Source organism: Lethenteron reissneri, chromosome 46 (assembly GCF_015708825.2).
Source record: "Lethenteron reissneri isolate LAM-NWPU_2019-01 chromosome 46, ASM1570882v1, whole genome shotgun sequence".
Taxonomy (NCBI): Eukaryota; Metazoa; Chordata; class Hyperoartia; order Petromyzontiformes; family Petromyzontidae; genus Lethenteron; species Lethenteron reissneri.
In genome coordinates, this window is record NC_083824.1 from 4,978,394 (window position 1) to 5,001,718 (window position 23,325).

Here is a 23,325-nt window from a genome sequence, read left to right on the forward strand (position 1 = left end):
TCGCGTCCAGGTTGCAGGCAACGGCAATTTATTATGTTCGAGAGCGGTGAAGTACACGCTCATTACACGTTCACGGATTATTGTCGTGGAGATACAAATCACCAAGTGACTCTTGTTTCATGCACTTTAGATGCCAATTACCCGATTACGTTGAGGTGTGTAATTTAGATGCCAATTACGTACATACAGCTAGCTGCTTGCTATGCGGCTTTGCCAAATGAACGGATTTGCCGAGTTTAGACCCTCACTCCTCTGGCAACACATGGACGACCTACTCAGTTTTTTTTATATTTATTAGAAAATAAATAAGCAGCCAATGCACCGACACGTCCCATTCGCCACGTGGCCTTCTAATTTCATCAGCGTTGGTTCATCACGAGCACAGATCTGGAGCGGGTTCAACACAGCGTCTCATCATCACAGTCGGCCTCGCTTGAGCCAATTCTGGTGAATTTCCAGACGCTTATAGGAAGAAGAATAAGATGAAAAAAGACCCATTAGCTGGAACCTTCCTTCTGCTTGTGAGTCGATGGCTCTGCCGACTGGACCACCTAGCCTGGCACCGCTCACGTAGACCCGACTTCAACAGAAGGCGCAACCCAAGACAACTATACCGTGTCGCCGATTTATTTCATTACCAGAGCAATATCGACCCGGGGCAATGCGGCAGCTATGATGTACTTGTGTAAACACGTAAAAATCGCCTCTCAATTCACGGCCCCAGGCTACACTCGGGGATATTGTCACGACCGACGAGGTTCCGTAGCCGGACGTTGATTAACGACGAATCTGAACAGATTTGTCAATAACACAGTGGCCTTACAATTATATGTATATAAATAATAGGCGACGTTTCAGGCAATGGTCCTTCTATGCCTCCCGCGATGTAACATCGTGTGTGCGTCTCTATGTCGCTACCACTGCGTGGGGGTTTTGATTGTGGGGAGCGGTGGCGCAGTGGTTAGCGCGTTGCGCTACAAGCCTGGCGACCCGAGTTCGATTCCCATTCACGTCCAACACCATTGACGATTATCTGAACCAGTCATGGGCCTCCCCTAGGTTGACTTAGCCTCAAATGAGTACCTGGTGTGGTGTGTAAACATCGCCACTGGGGAGACAAAGGCGGCCGGGCGTAATGCTGGCCACTCACCCCCTAATATTCCGAGCCAGTCTTTATAGGCGTTGCTGGCTATTCATACGTCAATTTACAAACTGGGCATCAGCAAACAACAATGTAATTCCTATAAAGCCCCCATGGTGGAAACCAGTGCAGTCTCCAACGAATTATTAATATTCAATTCGTCTTTCTACCGCTCTCTATTTATGTTCTATGAAAGAGCGCTATTGTCCGAAACGTCGCCAATTATATCTTTTGACTTCGAAGGTCATAGCGTTGTTGACGAATGTGTCTAATTGTTGTTGTTGTTGCTGCCTGTACTGGTGCACCACTGCCAACACAGCAGCTCCAGGAGCAGCAGTAGCAGAATGAGCAGCAGCACCTGCAGAAGCAGCAGCATCAGCAGCTGCAGCAGCTGCAGAGGCAGCAGCTGCAGAATGAGCAGCAGCACCTGCAGAAGCAGCAGCAGCATCTGCAGAAGTAGCAGCAGCAGCTGCAGCAGCTGTAGAAGCAGCAGTAGCTGCAGAAGTAGCAGCAGCAGCTGCAGCAGCTGCAGAAGTAGCAGCTATAGAAGGAGCAGCTGCAGAATGAGCAGCTGCAGTAGCAGCTATAGAATGAGCAGCAACAGCAGCTGCAGCAGCAGCAGCAACTATAGAATGAGCAGCAGCAGCAGCTATAGAATGAGCAGCAGCAGCTGCAGTAGCAGCTGCATGTGTAGGACCACGTAAGCGGCTAACGTGGCGCAGCTGTCTCAGCACCACCAGCACCACCAGCACCAGCAAAACCAGCACCAGCAGCACCACCAGCACCACCAGCACCGTACCTGATGAGATGCTTCGTGTTTGACATCTCACTTGCAACTCCTCTGCCTCCATCACCCCAGCGTGGAACCGATGTCGGTCAGTTGGTGGGCACAGCCCTGTCACGTCTTGAATGTATGTTGAACTTAAATTTCGATTTAAAGCTTTCGTGACTGCAGGGATTCATCTTCTTGGTTCTTTCGGTAAAGTCACGTAGACGGGAAGTAATAAAATAATAAAAATAAAACATAATAAAATAATTGTCACGACGTTTCGGTCACAACGCAAGCAGCCGTATGTTGAACTTCTTTCACACCCTACGTGGCCAACCGTGCTAATCGGTCTTGCTCACACCACTGCTGGCAGAAGGACCTCCGCTAGAGCAGCGTTCTTCACTCATTTTCAGGGAGGTGGGGAGGGGGGGGGGTCACGTTCGCCGATAAGACATCGTCAGTGTGGGGGGCCGCCACGCGTTTGAAACCATTGCTGGGTTTGACAGCAGCACCATGACGATGATGATGATGGGGGGCGACTTAACTCTGCGTGGATCGACAGCGGCCGCACAAAAGTGCCACCAGGGCCCACCCGTGACGCGCGGGGCCTTGCAATGAAGAACGCTGCTCTAGAATGGAGCAAATACCCTCTAGTGTCCAGAGAAAGAGAGCTCTAGAGAGTGCCTCATAGGGCATTTGGCCTACTCTTCTACGCTGGCCGTACGTCTTTGAAGATGCAGGGGTACCCACACTTTACCCCACCGCACGCGCCACGCCGGTAGATTTTAACTCCGGTGAAGACATTTAAATTCGACTGGGTGGGCAGGGGGTCGACGAGAAACCCGCGGCATTGTTTCAGCTTCGGCGCCAGGAGATGGAACCGGCGAGCACTCTGGATCGCAAGTCCAGCGCACGGACCGTCAACACAGCGCAACCACCGCATCAGCACGCCGTGTAACACCGGGACATCGGCTGCGTTTGTGCCCTTTGAGCCGCGCCTCCTTGTTAGAGCGAACGTGAAGTGGCTCGTCACCCATCGCCGACGTCGCCGCACGCATCGTGGCAAACCTTTAAAACGCGGAAGCAAATACTGTAGAAGCAAACATTGAACAACTCCGTTCCGTGCCTCCGCATGTAAGGACCGAACATTGTTCGGTCTATCGGCCCCTCGGCTTTACAGAACGACGTGACCCACGCGCGCATCTGCTTCAGCAAGAAAACTCTGGACCGCTTTTCGTCCTTCCGTGTCGCACCGTGGCACTGTGGACGTTAAAGATCTTCCCGATGTCTTACGCGCGAGCGAGGCCAATGCGTGGCCACAAGCCTCGGGCCTCCGAATCTGTGACGTTCCTAAATTGCACCGCGAATTACCCGATTGGGATGATACAATTGGAACCATCGCCCCCATGCTGGCAAATTGATGCCCCAGGTCACGCTTGCAAATTAGACCAATTCTGTTCGCTTGAGTTCCTCACCTGTTTAAACAAAAAAACTTGAAACGTATAAATATTAAAAAACACGGATGTCTTAGTACATTAACCGATTGGTTTTACAGACACATTATGAAGCAGCATTTGTTTAAACGAGCAAATACTGTAACCTTTTCAAGTTTCTGGGTCTTATCAGCAGTCAGGCTTGTTGAACAAATGCTGATGGGTTGCCAGATGTTATTGGCAAGAGGAATCCATCGAAACTACTACGGTGGTCCGTTCCTATTGCAATGGACTGAGCAGAGAGAAACAGAAACCTCAAGAAATCGGATCCAACGCACAGCACGAAATCAGCCAAACACAGAAAGCGGCACAGAATATTGTAACAGGCCAGGTGCGTGGGTGACACCTGCGTTTCATCACTTCAGAGGCAGGGTCTGTGGATCACACGGAGATGATCACGAGCTGTGAGTCCCCCCAAACCCACCGGGCTGCGTGATGTTCGCGAGATGGCAGTACAGCGAGCACGGATTATTGTGAACCTGTGCGTGTGGTCTTGTCAGTGTCATCGCCTTGAATCTGCAACTTTCTTTCCGGATGCAAAATCACTCATTAGAAAACCACCAAGCGACTCAATTCAGGAACCTCGTGAAAGAGGGCCTTGAGATTCAGCGAGGCATATTTTTCTGGCTGGATAAATAAAGTCAAATATGTTTTTTAACCGCTCGTTCATTATCAGAATTTCTCCATGACTCGAGTGACCCAACCAATCATCACTTCACCTTCTTCCTGCAATCACGGTGCGTAGGGAGCGTTTCCCTGCTTGGTTAGTCTCCCCCCCCAACGTGAGATTATGCACGTCAGCTTCCATAACTGGGTTTCACCGAATTCATTGAAAGATGACATTTGACATGATGGAGCTTTTGTGTGCAGTAAGACTGGCGACCTGGCTAATACCAACTCGTCACGCTTGGGAAATGGGTTTAATGACGGGGCAGCTGAAATCAAAGATTAAAAGGCCAGAATCTGAGCGGAGCTGGGTCAGTGCCCAGCTGTAGAACATGGCATTTCCACCACTCACTCTTGGCCACCAGCAGAAATTGGTGTTGCCACAGTGATGTTTTTTCTTCTTTATATTTTTCTAAGTCACCGGTGACCGGGCTGAGACCGACCGACCAACCAACCGGCTTGCACGTGAGAACTCCGCCTTAATCACCGCTGGGTTTAAACCCAGATTTGAACACAGGGACATCAGCGGTTCTTGCTCGGTGTTGAATAATGGTCCCACAAAGAGACTGGCGTCCACTGCGTGACTGCGACTCACTGCCAACCAACGGGGAAGAGCGCTGCTGGATTTCTCATGAGACGTCCGCAGAGACGTTCGCGTTTGCTCGAGTCATCGGTGGGCGAGTCGAGGCCGCAGCTTCGTGACACTTGAGAAGCCGGCTCAGTTCACGGGTGGCTGAAATCCAGGTACGAAAAGGAGGCTGTCAACGGCTCCCGTTCAGTATTCAATTGTGGGGGTTTCCATCGCTCGTTTAGGAACACCAGTGGAGGTGAACGCTGTCCCATTACTCTTTAGAGCAGGGATACATTTTTGAGTTCGACTCGAGTCGCTGGTGACCGTGCTGAGATCATCAACCCCCTATACTTACAAGAACCGAGTTTAATCATGGGTTGGGTTCAGCCCAGATTCAAACTCAATGTCTCCGACACGCTCATCAAGAACCACCCTGAGCCGCCTCCCCCCACCCCACCAAGCCACTTCAGCACCTGCCTCTCCCTCTGCAGCACCGGCACCTGGCGATCTTCTTGAAGGCGTTCTGGAAGTCCCGATTGAAGTAGGCGTAGATGACGGGGTTGAGCAGGGAGTTGGAGTAGCCGAGCCACGTGATGAGGGCCGTGATGATCTGCGGCAGCTTGCAGGGCGGTCCGCAGAACGGCACCACCAGCGCCACGACGAAGAAGGGCAGCCAACACAGCACGAACGAGCCCATGATGATGCCCAGCGTCTTCACCGCCTTGCGCTCCTTGGCCACGACCGCCCTCCTCACCGCCTCGTCGCCCAGATCCTCCGAGCGGATGGTCTCGCGCCGGGATTGCTGCGGGGGCGAGAGACACGCGTGGCACGACTCGCGGCTCCTCTCTCTCTCTCACTCACTCGGACCCTTCGCTCAAAGTCGCTCCGCACGTTGGGCGGTTTGCAGCCGCACGTCCGTTCGCGAGCGTTACCCCGGCCCACGTAGTCGCACTCGCACGAACGCACGCGCACGAACGCACGCGCACGAGCGCACGCGCACGAACGCACGCGCACGAGCGCACGCACGCGCACGCGCACAAACGCACGCGCACGAACGCACGCGCACGAACGCACGCGCACGAGCGCACGCACGCGCACGCGCACAAACGCACGCGCACGAACGCGCACGAACGCACGCGCACGAGCGCACGCACGCGCACGGACGCGCACAAGCTCGTAGAATGCACCACGCAAGTGGCACGCGGCCGTCCACGTTTCGAGCGGGGCGACGCGATGATGCGATCGGGATTTAGAGAGAGTCCCAACCGTCAACTGCATCGATGCGCGGAGCTGTGTAAGAGAACCGACAAAGGAGGAGTGTGTGTGTGTATGTTTAAGGCGAGGTGCAAATTATTACTTTTTGATTAAATTAAAACTGAAAAACGAAACAATTTTTTTGTATTTTACGGGGTAAGGCCAACTGAGCTTTATCGCTATTTTTCAGAAGCGACCTGGCCACAAATGATAGCTCCACGGAGCGGCTTATCACGTGGAAATTTGATTCTAAATGTAGAGGGAAAAAGTGGAGGACCCGGAGGAAAATCCACGTGAACCCGGGGAGAACACGCAAACTCCAAATATACAGCAGCAGGCGTCAGGGTCGGGATCGAACCCACGACCTCCTGTATACCGGCGAGGAATTAAATAAGTATAACCCGTAAAAACAAAGTTTTTCACTATAAATCCTTTATATGCGTGGCGGCTAGAGTCCTCTCGTCCTTTGGCTTGAGATGGCTGCCACCTATGGGTCAGATGATTGTCTGCCAGTATTAAGCAATTGGTAATCAAATATTTAATTTGTTTTCCCTAAACAGTGTAACATTTTGGAAACAAATTTTCACGAACATTAATTGTCTCGCACAACGAGTCTGTGTGCAAAATGTCAGCTCGATTGGATCACGGGAAGTGGGTTAAAAAACGACCGAAAGATTTGCACGGTCGTAAGCAAGCAAGCAAGCACGCAAGCACACAAGCAAGCAAGCAAGCGAACTTAATATAAAGGATTTAAAAACTCACCATCGTTTGTGTTGGCGTCATGCTCTAAATTTGCCACATTTATTAAACAATCGTAGCCCAATGAGATAAAATGCCCGACAGGGTACGACCATTGCGGAGATGGAGCGTTAAAATTTGCTCGTACGCGGGAGACAGATGGACGGCTGCATTTCTGATTAAACTAAAACACTAAACAATTTTTTTTATTTCATTTTACCAGGTAAGGCTCACTGAGCTATGTAGCTCTTTTTCAGAAGCGACCTGGCTACCAAAAATTGATAGCTAAACGAAGTGGCTTATCATCACGTGAAGTTTCTAGCAGCCAAATACTCTAACCGGCCACATTGATTCTAAGTGCGGAGAGAAAAACCCGAGGTCCCGGACACAAATAAAACGAAAACCCATCGCAGAGGCACACAACGGTGCCACAACCGCAGTGATCACAACGCACGTGCACACGCACGCGCGCTCGTGCATTACGGGGGGCTCGGGTTATAAAATCCACGTCCGGACAGTGGCCTTGTTGAAGCTGTGGTGTTTCTCGACACGGTCCCCGTGAAAAGTGCAGTGCACTTGGGTCCATCACCGTTCATCGTCAACATCGCCGGTGTCCCAACGCTACAAATCTCTGCCCAGGAAAATTATTTGTCTCGCTCGTGAAACGGCTCAAAGTTCGCAGCTTCATGTCGATCATCGCCACTAGGAAATCACTTTCACCCCTGAAGCGATTCTCTAGCTGTGAAAGTGGGTGTCTGTAACCTTATAATATAACCTTACAGTAGCTGCAGCAAAGATCCTATCTTCATCATCTTCAGCCATGATTCATCCACTTTTGGACGAAGGCTTCCCCAAGCCGTTGGCATCTTGTGTCTTGATGCAGCCGTCCTTCTGCATCACCGTAGGAGCAGATTTCAACGCTCCATCTCTGCAGCGGTCTAACCTGTCAGGCATTGTATCTCCTTGGGCTACGGTTGTTTAAGAAAAGTGACAAATTTAGAGCATGATGCCAGCACAAACGGTGGTGAGTTTTTAAATTCTCTCGCCTGGTATACGGGAGGTCGTGGGTTCGATCCCGACGCTGACGCCTGCTGTATATTTGGAGTTTGCGTGTTCTCCCCGTGTTTGCGTGGATTTTCCTCCGGGTCCTCCGGGTTTTCCCTACACATTTAGAATCCACATGCGTTTTCCAGTATTTGGCTGCTACAAATGTCCACATGATGATAAGCTCCTTCGTTGGGCTCGCTTCTGCAAAAGCGCTTTATTTAGAAACTACGAGATATGATGGCCCTCCGAGGAAAACCAACCTCCCCTGTGATGCAGAGAGAGCAAAGCATTTGAAGGTTTTAGTCTCCCGCGGTATTAACCGGGATGGCCCCTCGCCTCGAACCGCGATCCTCTCCAACGAAACTGACGAATCGGTGTATCGTCGCGTGCCATACAGTAGGCTGACGTTTCAGATATTGGCTCTCTTGCAGAGCGGACAGGGAGGGGAGAGAACTATTGACCGACCTGCAGTTTGGAGGTCACATTTTACACCGCGGGACCTTGAACACATTGGGACATTTTAAAAGGTTGTCGCATGAGCAGATAGGAATTGACGATTGACCTGTTTTCCATTAGCAGGTATTGAGTAGCAAACAACAGCAATAATATGAAGGGCCTTGTCATTGCCGAGTAAAGGACTCCTCACGCTTTGTCAATCGTGGGGTATTGTTTGACCATACTTCACCACGCTGGTAAGTGTGGCATGGTGAAGGGGGCACAAGCCAGGGTTGGGTTGAGATATTTTACTTGCTTCTGATATTGGCCACGAACGGGAATCAAACTTGGGTCACCGAGCTTAGAATTGAACACCGCTCACCACTGCTGCCACATCCCCAACCCCCCCCCCCCCCCGCATAAATGTGCACACAACAGCACACTCACCCACTCACCTACTCACCCAATCACTCACCCATTCACCTACTCACCTAATCACTCGCCCAATCACTCACCCGCCAAAGCACTCACTCACCCGCCACATTGCAGGTCGCACCTCCGATTAGCACGTTTGGCTACGTACGGTGCGAAAAAAGTTAAACATACATGCAGCACTCTTTAGTTCTTTCGGTAAAGTCACATGGGCAGAAAAAACAATAGATCACGAGGTTTCGATCGCCACGCAAGCAACCGTTTTCACCTGAAGGCGGTCTTCACCTGAAGGCGGTTGATTGTGTTTTTTCTACCCACGTGACTTTACCGAAATAACTAAAAGAGTATGACTTCCTGCAGTCACGAAAGCTTCGAATCAAGATTGATACGTACAGTACATAGATACACTGGCTTCCAAGTTGAGGTCACGGGGTGGCTCAGTGAGACTCATAATGACCATGCCAGAGACACTGAGCCAGCTTTACTGAGAGCCTGGTTTCACATCCAGGTACATTATTTTAGAGAGCGGTGAGATACATTATAATTGCAAGTTTACGGATTATTGTAGCGGATAATACAAATCACAAATTGACTCTTATCTCATGCAGTTTAGATACCAATTATCCAATTACGTCGAGGTGTGTAATTTAGAAACCAATTACACATTGCACCCTAATTGGCATATCGTAGTTTACAATAAATTAGATGCTGCACATCTCTTGCGGGCGATAGGCGGCTGTTTCTCGAACCTCACTGTCAAGTGTGGTGAGCGGTGGTCTCAGCCTGGCCACCAATGTGGGGTGAAGAGGTTCGTGGTTCGAACCCCAGCGGCCGCCCCGATTAATACCGCGCGGGCGTAGCAGCCAGAATGACACTGCACTCTCTCTTCTCCACAGCGGACGTTAAATATCCACTGTCCCCCCACATCGTGACGTCGTTTGCAAGAGTAGGCCCATTGTGTGCTGGCGTCGAGGTCCACGTTTGGCCAAATTCGAAAATGACGCCGCAAATTACTCAGTTGGGATTATACGCACGGCAATCATTGCTAACGCCCCAGGTATCTCTTGCAAATGAGACTCATCCTGGTATTTTGAGTTCTTAGCTGGGTAAACGAGATTAACTTGAAATCTGTCTGCACGCCATGATAATCATCAAACTTGTTGAGTGTTTTTTTAATATTCTTAGGTTTTTTCGGTAAAGTCACGTAGGTAAACTAATAAAAATTAATAAAAGTAAAATAAAAATAAAATAAAAATCACGACGTTTCGGAGGCAACACAAGCTTCCGTCTTCAGGTGGAACCGTCACAGCACGACAGCTGTATCAAGTAAGAGAAATTCTAATAAAACAGTCCTTGTATATATATTGGTTGAGGGTGACTTTACCGAAAAAAACCTATGAATATCAATCCTTGCAGTCACGAAAGCTTCAAATCAGTTTTTTTACTTTAATTTAGAATATTTCAACTCTGTAAATAAAACATAAATGCGTTTGATTGACACGCGAAGAACACACTCTATCTAGAACTTGTGGTCAGGTGGATGAGTCCCGTTCAAGCGACTTCAGAAGTAGTTCTACGGTAGCCTCTTCCAGGACCGTCACCCCCGGACACACCACGGCGATGTTGAACCGCTCGCTCCGTGAACTCCGAATGGAAATCTGTTCGTCTCGCGGCGTCACACCACGAGCGCGGTCGGAATAAAATTAAGGTGAAAGAGCGAAAAAAGAAAAGCAGCACTCGGTGATTTGAATTTAAAGTATATATCAATATTAGCCCGCGCAACTGCATCACCGTGGGAGATCGGCAGATAACGCCGAATGTCCCTGCAGCATTGGAGGCTGTGAGATGTTTCTGTTGTTTGCACTTATTCGCCACAGCGCAAACTGCCACTGCAGTCACTTCATGTTTTCATTTTATGCTCAGATTTTGTTTAAATTTACAGTGCTGTATGTATTGTTTGTTTACGTTATTTGTCACGATACATCAACAACTGCGGGTGGAGTAGTGGTGCAGTGGTTAGGGCACACTGCGCTAAGAAATCCCGGCGACCCAAGTTCGATTCTCAGACATGGCTAACATCAGTGGCGGATGATATCTGAATCAGTTATGATTCACCACCACCACCACCACCAACCCACACTGACCAGTGTGGTGAAGTATGGTAAGGGTATGTTCAAGAAACTGCCGTCACCCACATGGTATGGGAAGGCCTTCATCCAGCAGTGGATTGAGACGGGACTGTGAATTAATTATTAATTATTATGTACGCACTCCAACCGCGCTATTGGTGCAATTTAATTGACAGCGCCGGACGATGACATCGCCGGAAAATGACAACCGCTACAAATGTGCACACATTTTCTCACTGCATTATCATGTTTGGTCTTCACCAAACCTTGTGATTAAATGTATACATGTACACGGCCATTGGCGACTGGGCTGACCCCATCATCTCTCAAAACTCGAGAGGCCAGTTTCATCTCGTGCGGCTGACACCCGAATTCGAACTCAGAATGTCATCAATTTTTGGCTCGGCGTTCGACAAATTTTCTCGCTCTGTTGTACAAACTGGGCTCAATATTAGCCACGTGAAGTTTCCATCACCGGCTTAAGGCCACCAACGGTGTGAAGGGCACTTTGACCTCCGATTAGCACGACTGGTGATGTACGGCGCGAAAGAAGTTCAACATACATGCATTTTCTTGGTTCTTTCGGTAAAGTCACGTAGAATGGAAATAATAAAGTAATGCAAATAAAACATAATAAAATAATTCTCACGACGTTTCGGCCACAACGCAAGCAGCCGTCCTCAGGTGGAGAACAGGTCTGTCGAGAAGACAGAGTCTGAATGACAGACCTGTTCTCCACCTGAGGACGGCTGCTTGCGTTGTGGCCGAAACGTCGTGAGAATTATTTTATTATGCTTTATTTTTATTATTTTATTATTTCCATTCTACTTGACTTTACCGAAAGAACCAAGAAGATGAATCCCTGCAGTCACGAAAGCTTTAAATCGAAATACATGCATTGCCACACGGGTGGCTCAAACCGAGATTCGAACTCAGACTTCCTTGCCTTGCCGGCTCAGGGTTTCCCACCACGGTCGTTATAATCCCCCTGATCCACGTCGCCATCTCTTAAATTACCCAGCGTTTGCCGGTGGGAATAGCTTCGATTCGATCCGCATTCTCTCCGACGCAAAGTGACCTTGGCACTTATTGAGGCGAGGAGCGGCTGGCGAACGGGAACACACCGCTCGCGGTCGCGCAGGGTGCGCTCTCTCGTCCCTGGCGAAATTCACAGAGGGCCTGGCAGATTGTGGCCGTATTCAAGTTCAGGTGAACGCGGCAAAATATGAAGACGCGCGGAACGACGCACCGAATCGTCGGTTGCTGGCACATTCTTACTTGCACTCACACCACAGCTCGATCACGAGTCAATCCACCTGCCTTGATGGTCATTGGGATCGGTTGACCATACTTCACCACGCTGGTCAGTGCCGGTTGGTGAAGGCGGGGCTGAGGTCGGATATTGAAGTTGTTCATTTTTCGTACGTGAACTTATTTCATCGTATTTAACCCGAGGCCAACTTTGCAGCCTTCCTTGCGAAAATCTTTAAAAATGTCTTCCAGGTTAAATTGGTTCCATTGCTCTACAGATGTCGTCGCCACTGCGGACGGGAATTGAAACTGGCTGGCTCCATCGCGTGGTGCGCCAGATGCCCGCACCATCACAGCGCTGGGCTCACCCATTGCTGTTTCCCCTCCGACGTGGTTACCATTTAACGTCGAGGCTAACGGGAACTAAAGGCAACGACACAAACGAGACCGCATAGCCGGAGTCGAGAAAAAGGAATCAATTCTCAAACGGTGATGCTCCCACCACTCCCCCAATCCCCCCAGATCGTGACATTTCATGAACTGCCGTTTGTGTGTTCGATCATTATCCAGGGCGATCCATTTATAGACACCCCATTGGTTTATAACGACCCTCTTCATCTTCTTGGTTCTTACGGTAAAGTCACGTAGAAGGGAAGTAATAAAATAATAAAAATAAAACATAATAAAATCATTCTCACGACGTTTCGGCCACAACGCAAGCAGCCGTCCTCAGAAGAACCAAGAAGATGAATCTCTGCAGTCACGAAAGCTTTAAATCGAAATTTAACGACCCTCTTATTTCCGTCTTAGAAGGGGGTGAGCGAAGTGAATATTGTACACGCGGTGTCTCCGTGTCTTGTGCGGGGGGGGGGGGGGGGCAGAGAAGGATGGTGCTAGCAGGGATCACGAGAGGGGAGCTGTACGAACGTCGCGATTGGTGAAAGAGACACCTGCAAAGGGGGCTGTTTTTCTCGAGCAATGTCCCGTTTTGGTGGGGTATCTATAAATGGATCGCCTGGACATGACACCCACTTTGACGAACACTGAACGAGTGGAGGTCATACTCTTGGGTTTTTTCGGTAAAGTCACGTAGGTAAAAAATTAAAATAAAAATTAATAAAAGTAAAATAAAAATCACGTAAGAGAAATTCTGATACAGCAATCGTGCTGTGACGGTTCCACCTGAAGACGGAAGCTTGTGTTGCCTCCGAAACGTCGTGATTTTTATTTTACTTTTATTAATTTTAATTTTTTTTTTACCTACGTGACTTTTCCGAAAAAACCCAACAGTATGAATCCTTGCAGTCACGAAAGCTTCAAATCTAGAGTGGAGGTCACTTTGCTCAGTGCACGGTAGCGGTGACGACGATGATGTTATGGGCGATGAAGCTGTTGGCGGTGATGATGATGAAGATGCTAATGAAGCTGATCACTGATGATGACTGCGTATGATGATAATGATAATGCGCATAATGATAATGATACTACGTATGATAATGATACTACGTATGATGATAATGATGCTAAGTGTGATGATAATGATGATGATGCTGCCACTGCTACTTATGCTGGCCATGAAGCTGATGATGAGGAAACTGATGATGATGATGATAATCCCGCACCAGATATACGTAATAAAGACATCGGCCGATGCTGACGCTGAAGCTGATGATTATCATCATACTGGTTGCTGCTTTTGCTAATGAGGAAGCTTATTTATAATGCTGAAGCTAATGTTGAAGGTTCTGCTGATAACGATAATAGTATTAACAAAGCTAACAACTCTGCTCCTGCTTCTCGTGTCGCAGCAGCAGCTGCTGCTGATAATGATGATGATAATATGTTGTCTAAGATGCTCCTCCTGTTCATGGTGATGATGTATCGGATGCTGCTGCTGATTATAATGATGCTGTTGCTGCGTATAAATCACCCGCTACTGCTGCTGATGATAATATTGTATAATAAGTATGTGGAATGTCCACCACTGGCTCCACACGAATCTATAAAAAAAAATAAGCAGACAATACCCCTCCTTCCCGTAATTGTTTCTCAACATAAAAGAATAAATATTTAAGTTGCTGTTGTTAAACATCCTATCAGTCGTGCAAAATTGCAGCAAAACTTTATTCTAACACAAGCAAAACTCTGGGCCGGTTTCGACATTCAAACTCTCATCAGCAGCGTCATGCTTGCTTGAGGAACTGCCGAATGCGTTTTAGGCAGATACCTCTCGTAGACATGGCTCGCTGGATCGATGCAAAACTCCTAGAATACGGAACACAAAATAATGATGGTGTGGGGGTCGTTGTGGAAATATAAGGCAACAATGGTCTCCCTACAAACGGCCTGCTACCTACCGATCGAGTCAAATCTCGTGATAATTCAACACAACCCCCATGCGTGGCACCAGCAGGGCCCAGCCGCTACCAGCGGCACACAGGGGCAGCGTGATGCTGAGCAATCACAACCGCATCACGAGGGGCGGATAAAGCCTCCGGATGAACTGCTCCACGCCTTACCCAGTCGCCACCACCCACCGTGTTCATGGTCAGTCGGTCATACAACGCGTCCCGCACTTCCGATTAGCACGGTTGGCTATGTACGGTGCGAAAGAGGTTCAACGTACAACCTCTCTCGCTCACGTGTGTGGTATAACGAGAGCACGCGCGCGCGCACACACACGCGCACGTGCGCGCGCACACACACGCGCACACGCACACACACACGCGCACACGCGCGCACACACACACACGCGCGCACACACGCGCACACACACACGCGCACACACACGCGCACACGCGCGCACACACACGCGCACACACACGCGCGCGCACACACACGCGCGCACACACGCGCGCACAAACACGCGCACGCGCGCGCACACACACGCGCACGCGCGCACGTACAGACAGTCCTCTTTGTCAATCCGCTGCTGGATGGGGGCCTCCCCCCATGCTGTAGCGCGAGGTATTGATTCAACCCCACGCTGCCTCGTCATCAGGCTGGGTTAGTGCGACATTGCTGATGGTGGGGGAGCATAGAACAGGACAACAATGAATGTTGTTGCAATGCCCCCCGCTGGCAATGTCGCAGTGAAGCAGCCGATAGCAGCCCGGTTTATTTACGCGGTGGTCACCCATCCACGCGCTGTCCAGGCTCAACCTTTCTCGACTCTAGAGATGCGGTATATGATGCTGCTATTAAATGAATACAATCTACGTCTCAATAAATACATTCCGTCTCAATAAATACAATCTACGTCTCAATAAATATAACCTATGTCTCAATAAATACAATCTATGTTTCAATAAATAGAATATGTGTCTCAATGAATACAATATACGTCTCAATAAATAGAATCTGTCTCAATAAATACAATCTACATCTCAATAAATACAATCTACGTCTTAAAAAAAACTACAATCTTATGCATCAGCGATCTGGCTCGCTGCTGCGTTCCTCTCCATCACCCCAACATCAACCCAGTTGCGAGTGGCTGCTCAGTCGGGCCGTTGCCACCAGAACATAGCTGGGTAGCTGGCTACACGGGATTTTCTGCGTAGCAAATGCACATTTTTAATTGCCGTGAAACGGCGTAAGATGGAGAGGAAGTCCGGCAAGCGGCGTCAGCAACTCGTACAGAATGCTGACGCGGTTGATTTAAAATCGCTCTAACTTTTGAAACATTTGCTTCCTATAAATCTCAGTCTTTCGACCATAATATTCTTGAAATCCTAGAGAATATCACGTAAAAGAAAGACCAGATTACTGTTCGTGCTCCGAGTACAATGGGAAGACGGTGGGCATGACAGCTGTCTATGATTCTACATCGCAGAGCCACGGGTCGCCGACTCGTGTTAAAAACAAAAACGAATGTCGATCATAGACGACAAGCGGCCAGAAATAAACGGCGAGAGTTTAAATACCCTCGAGAGAAGGGATAACAGGAGGGGATTGCAAAATTGAGCGAGTGCGTGGGGACATACACGCCGAAAGAGATTTAAGTGGTGTGACCTGCAGTGTGGTGAGTGGGTGGGTGGGTGAGTGTGTTGTTGTGACCTGCAGTGTGGTGAGTGGGTGGGTGGGTGAGTGTGTTGTTGTGACCTGCAGTGTGGTGAGTGGGTGGGTGGGTGAGTGTGTTGTTGTGACCTGCAGTGTGGTGAGTGGATGGGTGGTTGAGTGTGTTGTTGTGACCTGCTGTGTGGTGAGTGGGTGAGTGAGTGGGTGAGTGTGTTGTTTTGACCTGCAGTGTGGTGAGTGGATGAGTGGGTGAGTGTGTTGTTGTGACCTGCAGTGTGGTGAGTGGGTGAGTGAGTGGGTGAGTGTGTTGTTTTGATCTGCAGTGTGGTGAGTGAGTGGGTGGTTGAGTGTGTTGTTGTGACCTGCAGTGTGGTGAGTGGGTGAGTGAGTGAGTGAGTGTGTTGTTGTGACCTGCAGTGTGGTGAGTGGGTGGGTGGTTGAGTGTGTTGTTGTGACCTGCAGTGTGGTGAGTGAGTGGGTGGTTGAGTGTGTTGTTGTGACCTGCAGTGTGGTGAGTGGGTGAGTGAGTGGGTGAGTGTGTTCTGTTGACTTGCAGTGTGGTGGGTGAGTGTGTTGTTGTGACCTGCAGTGTGGTGAGTGGGTGAGTGAGTGAGTGAGTGTGTTGTTGTGACCTGCAGTGTGGTGAGTGAGTGGGTGGTTGAGTGTGTTGTTGTGACCTGCAGTGTGGTGAGTGAGTGGGTGGTTGAGTGTGTTGTTGTGACCTGCAGTGTGGTGAGTGGGTGAGTGAGTGGGTGAGTGTGTTCTGTTGACTTGCAGTGTGGTGGGTGAGTGTGTTGTTGTGACCTGCAGTGTGGTGAGTGGGTGAGTGAGTGAGTGAGTGTGTTGTTGTGACCTGCAGTGTGGTGAGTGAGTGGGTGGTTGAGTGTGTTGTTGTGACCTGCAGTGTGGTGAGTGAGTGGGTGGTTGAGTGTGTTGTTGTGACCTGCAGTGTGGTGAGTGGGTGAGTGAGTGGGTGAGTGTGTTGTGTTGACTTGCAGTGTGGTGGGTGAGTGTGTTGTTGTGACCTGCAGTGTGGTGAGTGAGTGAGTGTGTTGTTTTGACCTGCAGTGTGGTGAGTGAGTGTGTTGTTGTGACCTGCAGTGTGGTGAGTGAGTGGGTGGTTGAGTGTGTTGTTGTGACCTGCAGTGTGGTGAGTGGGTGAGCGAGTGGGTGAGTGTGTTGTTGTGACCTGCAGTGTGGTGAGTGGGTGAGTGAGTGGGTGAGTGTGTTGTGTTGACTTGCAGTGTGGTGGGTGAGTGTGTTGTTGTGACCTGCAGTGTGGTGAGTGGGTGAGTGAGTGAGTGAGTGTGTTGTTGTGACCTGCAGTGTGGTGAGTGAGTGGGTGGTTGAGTGTGTTGTTGTGACCTGCAGTGTGGTGAGTGGGTGAGTGAGTGGGTGAGTGTGTTGTGTTGACTTGCAGTGTGGTGGGTGAGTGTGTTGTTGTGACCTGCAGTGTGGTGAGTGGGTGAGTGAGTGAGTGAGTGTGTTGTTGTGACCTGCAGTGTGGTGAGTGAGTGGGTGGTTGAGTGTGTTGTTGTGACCTGCAGTGTGGTGAGTGAGTGGGTGGTTGAGTGTGTTGTTGTGACCTGCAGTGTGGTGAGTGGGTGAGTGAGTGGGTGAGTGTGTTGTGTTGACTTGCAGTGTGGTGGGTGAGTGTGTTGTTGTGACCTGCAGTGTGGTGAGTGGGTGAGTGAGTGAGTGTGTTGTTTTGACCTGCAGTGTGGTGAGTGAGTGTGTTGTTGTGACCTGCAGTGTGGTGAGTGAGTGGGTGAGTGTGTTGTTGTGACCTGCAGTGTGGTGAGTGTGTGAGTGAGTGGGTGAGTGTGTTGTTGTGACCTGCAGTGTGGTGAGTGGGTGAGTGAGTGGGTGAGTGTGTTGTTGTGACCTGTAGTGTGGTGAGTGGGTGAGTGTGTTGTTGTGACCTGCAGTGTGGTGAGTGAGTGAGTGGATGTGTTATTGTGACCTGCAGTGTGGTGATTGGGTGAGTGGGTGAGTGAGTGGGTGAATGTGTTGTTGTGACCTGTAGTGTGGTGAGTGGGTGAGTGAGTGGGTGAGTGTGTTGTTGTGACCTGCAGTGTGGTGAGTGGGTGAGTGAGTGGGTGAGTGTGTTGTTGTGACCAGCAGTGTGGTGAGTGGGTGAGTGTGTTGTTATGAACTGCAGTGTGATGAGTGGGTGAGTGGGTGGGTGAGTGAGTGGGTGAGTGAGTGGGTGAGTGTGTTGTTGTGACCTGCAGTGTGGTGAGTGAGTGTGTTGTTGTGACCTGCAGTGTGGTGAGTGAGTGGGTGAGTGTGTTGTTGTGACCTGCAGTGTGGTGAGTGGGTGAGCGAGTGGGTGAGTGTGTTGTTGTGACCTGTAGTGTGGTGAGTGGGTGAGTGAGTGGGTGAGTGTGTTGTTGTGACCTGCAGTGTGGTGAGTGGGTGAGTGAGTGGGTGAGTGTGTTGTTGTGACCTGTAGTGTGGTGAGTGGGTGAGTGGGTGAGTGTGTTGTTGTGACCTGCAGTGTGGTGAGTGAGTGGGTGTGTTGTTGTGACCTGCAGTGTGGTGAGTGGGTGAGTGAGTGGGTGAATGTGTTGTTGTGACTTGTAGTGTGGTGAGTGGGTGAGTGGGTGAGTGTGTTGTTGTGACCTGCAGTGTGGTGAGTGGGTGAGTGGGTGAGTGAGTGGGTGAGTGTGTTGTTGTGACCAGCAGTGTGGTGAGTGGGTGAGTGTGTTGTTATGAACTGCAGTGTGATGAGTGGGTGAGTGGGTGGGTGAGTGAGTGGGTGAGTGAGTGGGTGAGTGAGTGGGTGAGTGAGTGGGTGAGTGTGTTGTTGTGACCTGCAGTGTGGTGAGTGTGAACAGTGTGAATGAGACGAGGCTGTCAGTGTTTGCTGGAACGAGTCGTCAACATCGGTGATGGAATCGACAAGTGACGTTCATGCGAATGGAGACCGTGCTAGTAGCAATAGAAGAGTGATAAGGAGGCAACTGGCCACCAATGAACGTACAAAAGGAGCGAACTGTGGAGTGCTTGATCACCAATTTGATTTGGTTCGAGACAGGCACTCTTTTTGTTTGTTGATGTAACAAAATATATATGAAAACGTGAGACAAATACGTGGGAGATTAACTGGAAAACACTCGAAGGGTACATTGGATTGGCCAGATATCCCAGGGCAGGATGCTCCTGATAAAAAATATATAATAATCTTGAAACACAGTGAGGCTTTCCTGGGAAAACATGGATAGTGTGTGTATGGTTACGAAGAACCATAATTACACTGGTCAACAAAAAAAAAACATTTTTTTTCTGGCCTGGACTTTTGCAGCTGTTTTAGACTAATTTTAGGGTGCTGATTCCAAATCTGATCTCAGATTTGCTCTATCACATCATTTTTATGCTATCGGCATACCCCATTTTCATTTATTTTACCCGAAATTAACTCTGTCACTTATGATTGCAAGTTGTTGCGAGTCAGTGACTGCTTTAGTGTTAAAATGTGGTGCTGTATTTTTAGGATAGTGTGTTTATAATATCATTTTATGTAGATATCCACATTTATTTAATATCTTTCTTCTGCAGTTTTTATTGAAAATGCAATATTTGATATCTCAAAAACCTGATGTCATAGACAAAAACTGATGCCAGATTTGGAATCAGCACCCCAAAATTACCTTAATACCGTTGGAATACCTTATGTCAGAAAAAGTGTGTTGACCAGTGTCATCAGACAAAACAAGTCTCGCTCAACACAAGCACAGATATTCCATGAATTAGCGTATCGTTCATCATAACAAGCAGTAAAATAACCATACGTACATTGTAATGCGTTTAAGGCGCATTGCATGATTATTAATCACTATTCTCGCCTGTGTAATAAATGCTTTTTACTCAGGAATGTCCTAAGAGTCTGCATTGGAGATGTTTGGCCAATTTTCCGAATGAGTGCTTTGGTTTCGCGTGAGAAGAAATCCGGAGACCCCACTAAGCAATACACGGGGTGGGTGACGCTCGAAGCTCCGCACAGATGGATTCAATAATCCACTGGTTGGACTAGTGTATCCATGGCCATCTCGCAGCTGAAGCCTACTTAAAGCCTAAGAATTCCCCATTTCAGTCTCCCACCATCGAAAGCAACACGCTCAAATCCCGCTTTGCTTCCGAGATCTGATGAGATCGTGCGCGCATTCATGAGGATGTTTCCCCAAAGAGTAACTGGACACCCAGTCATTAGCAAACACGCACCTGTATGGACGCACACGTGTACACGAGCACAAAGTCACAGATGCCCCGCATATCCATTAACATACTGTGGCGGCAAGTGCTGTTAGCGAGCACCCTATGGAGGCCGATACAGCACACGAGGGGGTGGGTGGGTGGCCAGCACCACGCCTGGCCGTCTTTGTCTCCCGAGTGGCGATGTCTGCACAGCGCACCAGGAACTCATTCGAGGCTTAATATATGAACACGCAGACACAAACACACGCGGATGAACGCAAAGACAACGATCCTCAGTGTCTTTGTGTGTAACAAAGACAAAGGGGAGCGGTGGTGCACTGGTTAGCGCAGCGCGTTACAAACCCAGCCACCTGAGTTAAATTCCCAGCCGCGGGTAATGTCAATGGAAAGTGACAGATGAACCGGGGTTGAGCCTCCCCTAGGTCGACTCAGCTGTTAGCGAAGGGGTGGTTGTGGCCAATCCTTACACGCGGCCTCCTGTGTACCCCCCAGTGCTTGCACACTGTACGAGGTATGCATTTAAGGCTGAGTAGTTAACGTCGGGGAGACCGCTCAATTGTTCGCGACCGAGGCTGATCGTGATGCGACAATCGAACTCGGGTGGGCGGCTTTCTCAGCAGAAGTGCGACAACCACTCCACAGGCACTCAATACACGCGCGTGCAATGCGTGAGCACGATGGAACGTGAACGCACAAAGACTGCTCAACCTTGCCACGTTTCTCTGATCCGCCGTCGGACGCGATGCTCTGGTGTCTCGCTTTGCCCATCACGGACTTCTTGATGGAATCCTTGAGGCTTCTTTGCTTCTTCAGATGTTGCTGCTGCTGCTGCTGAACCGTCTGATCCGAATTCGACCTCGACTTTGCCTTCCCCGGCAACTCCTCGGGTCGTCCACCGCCATTGACGCCGTCCAATTGTTGAGGGGACTCCACCGGCGTGGTGGACACCACCACCACCACCACGTCCGTGGGCTCCGCGGGTCTCTTCTGTGACCTCTTGATGGTGCTGCGAATCCTGAACCTGGCCGCGCCGAAGATCTTCCCGTACAGCACCAGCATGAGCACCAGCGGGATGTAGAAGGCGCCGAATGTGGAGTAGATCGTGTAGCCCAGGTGCTGGCTGATGTTGCAAGCGTCCTGGTCGGCCCTGTCCTCCGCCTGCCTCCATCCCAGCACGGGCGGGATGGAGATGGAGAATCCCACGGCCCAGGTGACGGCGATCATGAGCGCCGCTCGGCGGGGCGTCCTCTTGTTCACGTAGTCCACGGGGTCCGTGATGGCCCAGTAGCGGTCGAGCGCGATGGCGCACAGGTGCAGGATGGAGGAGGTGCAGCACAGGACGTCGAGCGCGATGAAGGCGTCGCACACGGCCTGGCCCAAGGTCCAGCGGCCCAGCACCTGGTAGAGTGCGGCCACGGGCAGCACGAGCACGGACACCAGCAGGTCCGTGACGGCCAGGGAGCCGATCAGGTAGTTGGCCACGGTCTGCAGGGAGCGCTCCAGGTAGATGGCGGCGAGCACGAAAGCGTTGCCCGCGATGGAGCAGGCGATGAGGGCGCCCAGCGCCGAGGAGGTCGCGGTCTGGTAGAGCAGCGATGGCCCGGGCTGATGATGGTGGTGGTGGGAGATGTCGGTGCTTTGAGTGGCTGCTGCTGCTGTGTCAATGTATCCCAGGGTGAAGCCCAGGCTGGAGGACGACGACGAGGAGGAGGAGGAGTGGTTGAGAGGGTAGCTGATTTTCATAGCTCCTGTTCGCTGTTCTCTCTTGTCGTGGAAGAGTAGTGAAAGGTATGCATGGGTGTGTGTGTGTTGTGTTGTGTGAGCTATGCAGATCGTGTACGCGTAGGATGTGCGCACGCGTATGCCCGAGACGTACGTATGCACCGTGCAGTATATACATACAGACACAGAATGTCATGTGTTTAAGTCGGATAACAAAGATCGCTGTGGGTGCGTGTGTGGATGCACGAGGCAAGCTGTGCAGAGACACAGCAAGGCGTGCGCGCGTGTGCTCTAAGATGTGCGTATCATAAGATGCGCCTGCATATATATACGTGCAGGTCGGTTTAATGCACATATATTAACTCGTACGTGTGTACGGTATGTATGTTATCCTTATGTTGGGTACAATTAAGCGGAGAGCGTCGCACACACGCTCGCGTATTAATGCGTAAACACGCGTCGTGTTACGAAGGCAGTGTACTGTTGAGAGCCGACAGTCCACACGTGCTCACTGTTGAGCACACTGGCCGAACAAAGCTCTTTCTTAACACTTTCTGGCCGCAATATGATTTAGCATTCAGCTAAGCACTTTCTATTAGCCGCCTTGTCTGTCTGCGTGTCTGCGCGCGCGCGCGTGTGTGTGTGATGTGTGCGTGTGTGCGTGCCAGTGTGTGTGTGTGATGTGCGTGTGTGTGTGCCAGTGTGTGTGCGTGCCAGTGTGTGTGTGTGTGTGCGTGCGTGTAGCTAATGCGCGTTTCTCCTCGCTCCTATCATGCAGGTGCTCCTCTCTGCTCGCCGATGATTATCTCTGCGCGGGCTATCGGAGCGCGTGAGTGCGAGCGTGCGGGGAGCGGTCGAGTCGTGGCTAGCGACTGCTTGCACTACGATCCCGGCGACCCCCCCATTGCCGATTTGTCTGAAACGGTCCTGGGCCCTCCCCTAGGTTGACTCAGCCTCAAATGAGTACCTGGCGCGGTGTGTAAACATCGCCACGAGGGAGGCAAAGACGGGCGGGCGTGGTGTTGGCCATCACGCACCGAATTCATAGGTGCTCGCTAACAGGTGCCTTGCCCCAACGCGTGCTCACGGCTACACGAGGCACTTTTGTCTTTTGCGTGTACGCGTGTTTCTGTGCGCTTGTGTGTGCGTGCTTGTGTCTCCGTGTGTGTGTGTGATATTTGTGTGTGTGTAATCGTTGTGTGTAATATTTGCGTGTGTGTTATATGTGTGTGTGTAATATTTGTGTGTGTTATATGTGTGTGTGTTATATGTGTGTGTGTGTCCGTTCGTTTGTGAGTGTGGAGAACGAACGGTGGCGCAGCGGTCAGCGCACCGCGCGCGCGCTACGGCCACGGCGAACATCAGCGGCGAGTGATATCCGAAGGGGTCCTGGGCGTCCTCTAGGGCAACTCAGCCTTAAATTGGTAAAGTACCTGTTG

General features: G+C 50.2%; 1 protein-coding gene across 2 annotated transcripts; it reads right to left on the reverse strand.

Annotated features, from left to right (window-relative positions):
• Positions 1-323: 323 nt before the first annotated feature.
• On the reverse strand, positions 324-22,727 carry LOC133354127 (5-hydroxytryptamine receptor 1A-alpha-like). Of its 2 annotated transcripts, none has more exons than XM_061570721.1 (2): positions 20,873-22,721; positions 324-5,442 (listed from the first exon to the last, which is right to left on the reverse strand). In XM_061570721.1, exons 1-2 carry the CDS (start codon positions 21,905-21,907, stop codon positions 5,107-5,109), a joined length of 1,371 nt encoding a protein of 456 aa, XP_061426705.1. In that variant the 5' UTR covers positions 21,908-22,721; the 3' UTR covers positions 324-5,106. The 2 variants fall into 2 exon arrangements, with proteins under 2 accessions (XP_061426705.1, XP_061426706.1); XM_061570722.1 differs by having other exon boundaries at positions 5,258-5,442; positions 20,859-22,727.
• Between the last annotated feature and the right edge of the window lie 598 nt (positions 22,728-23,325).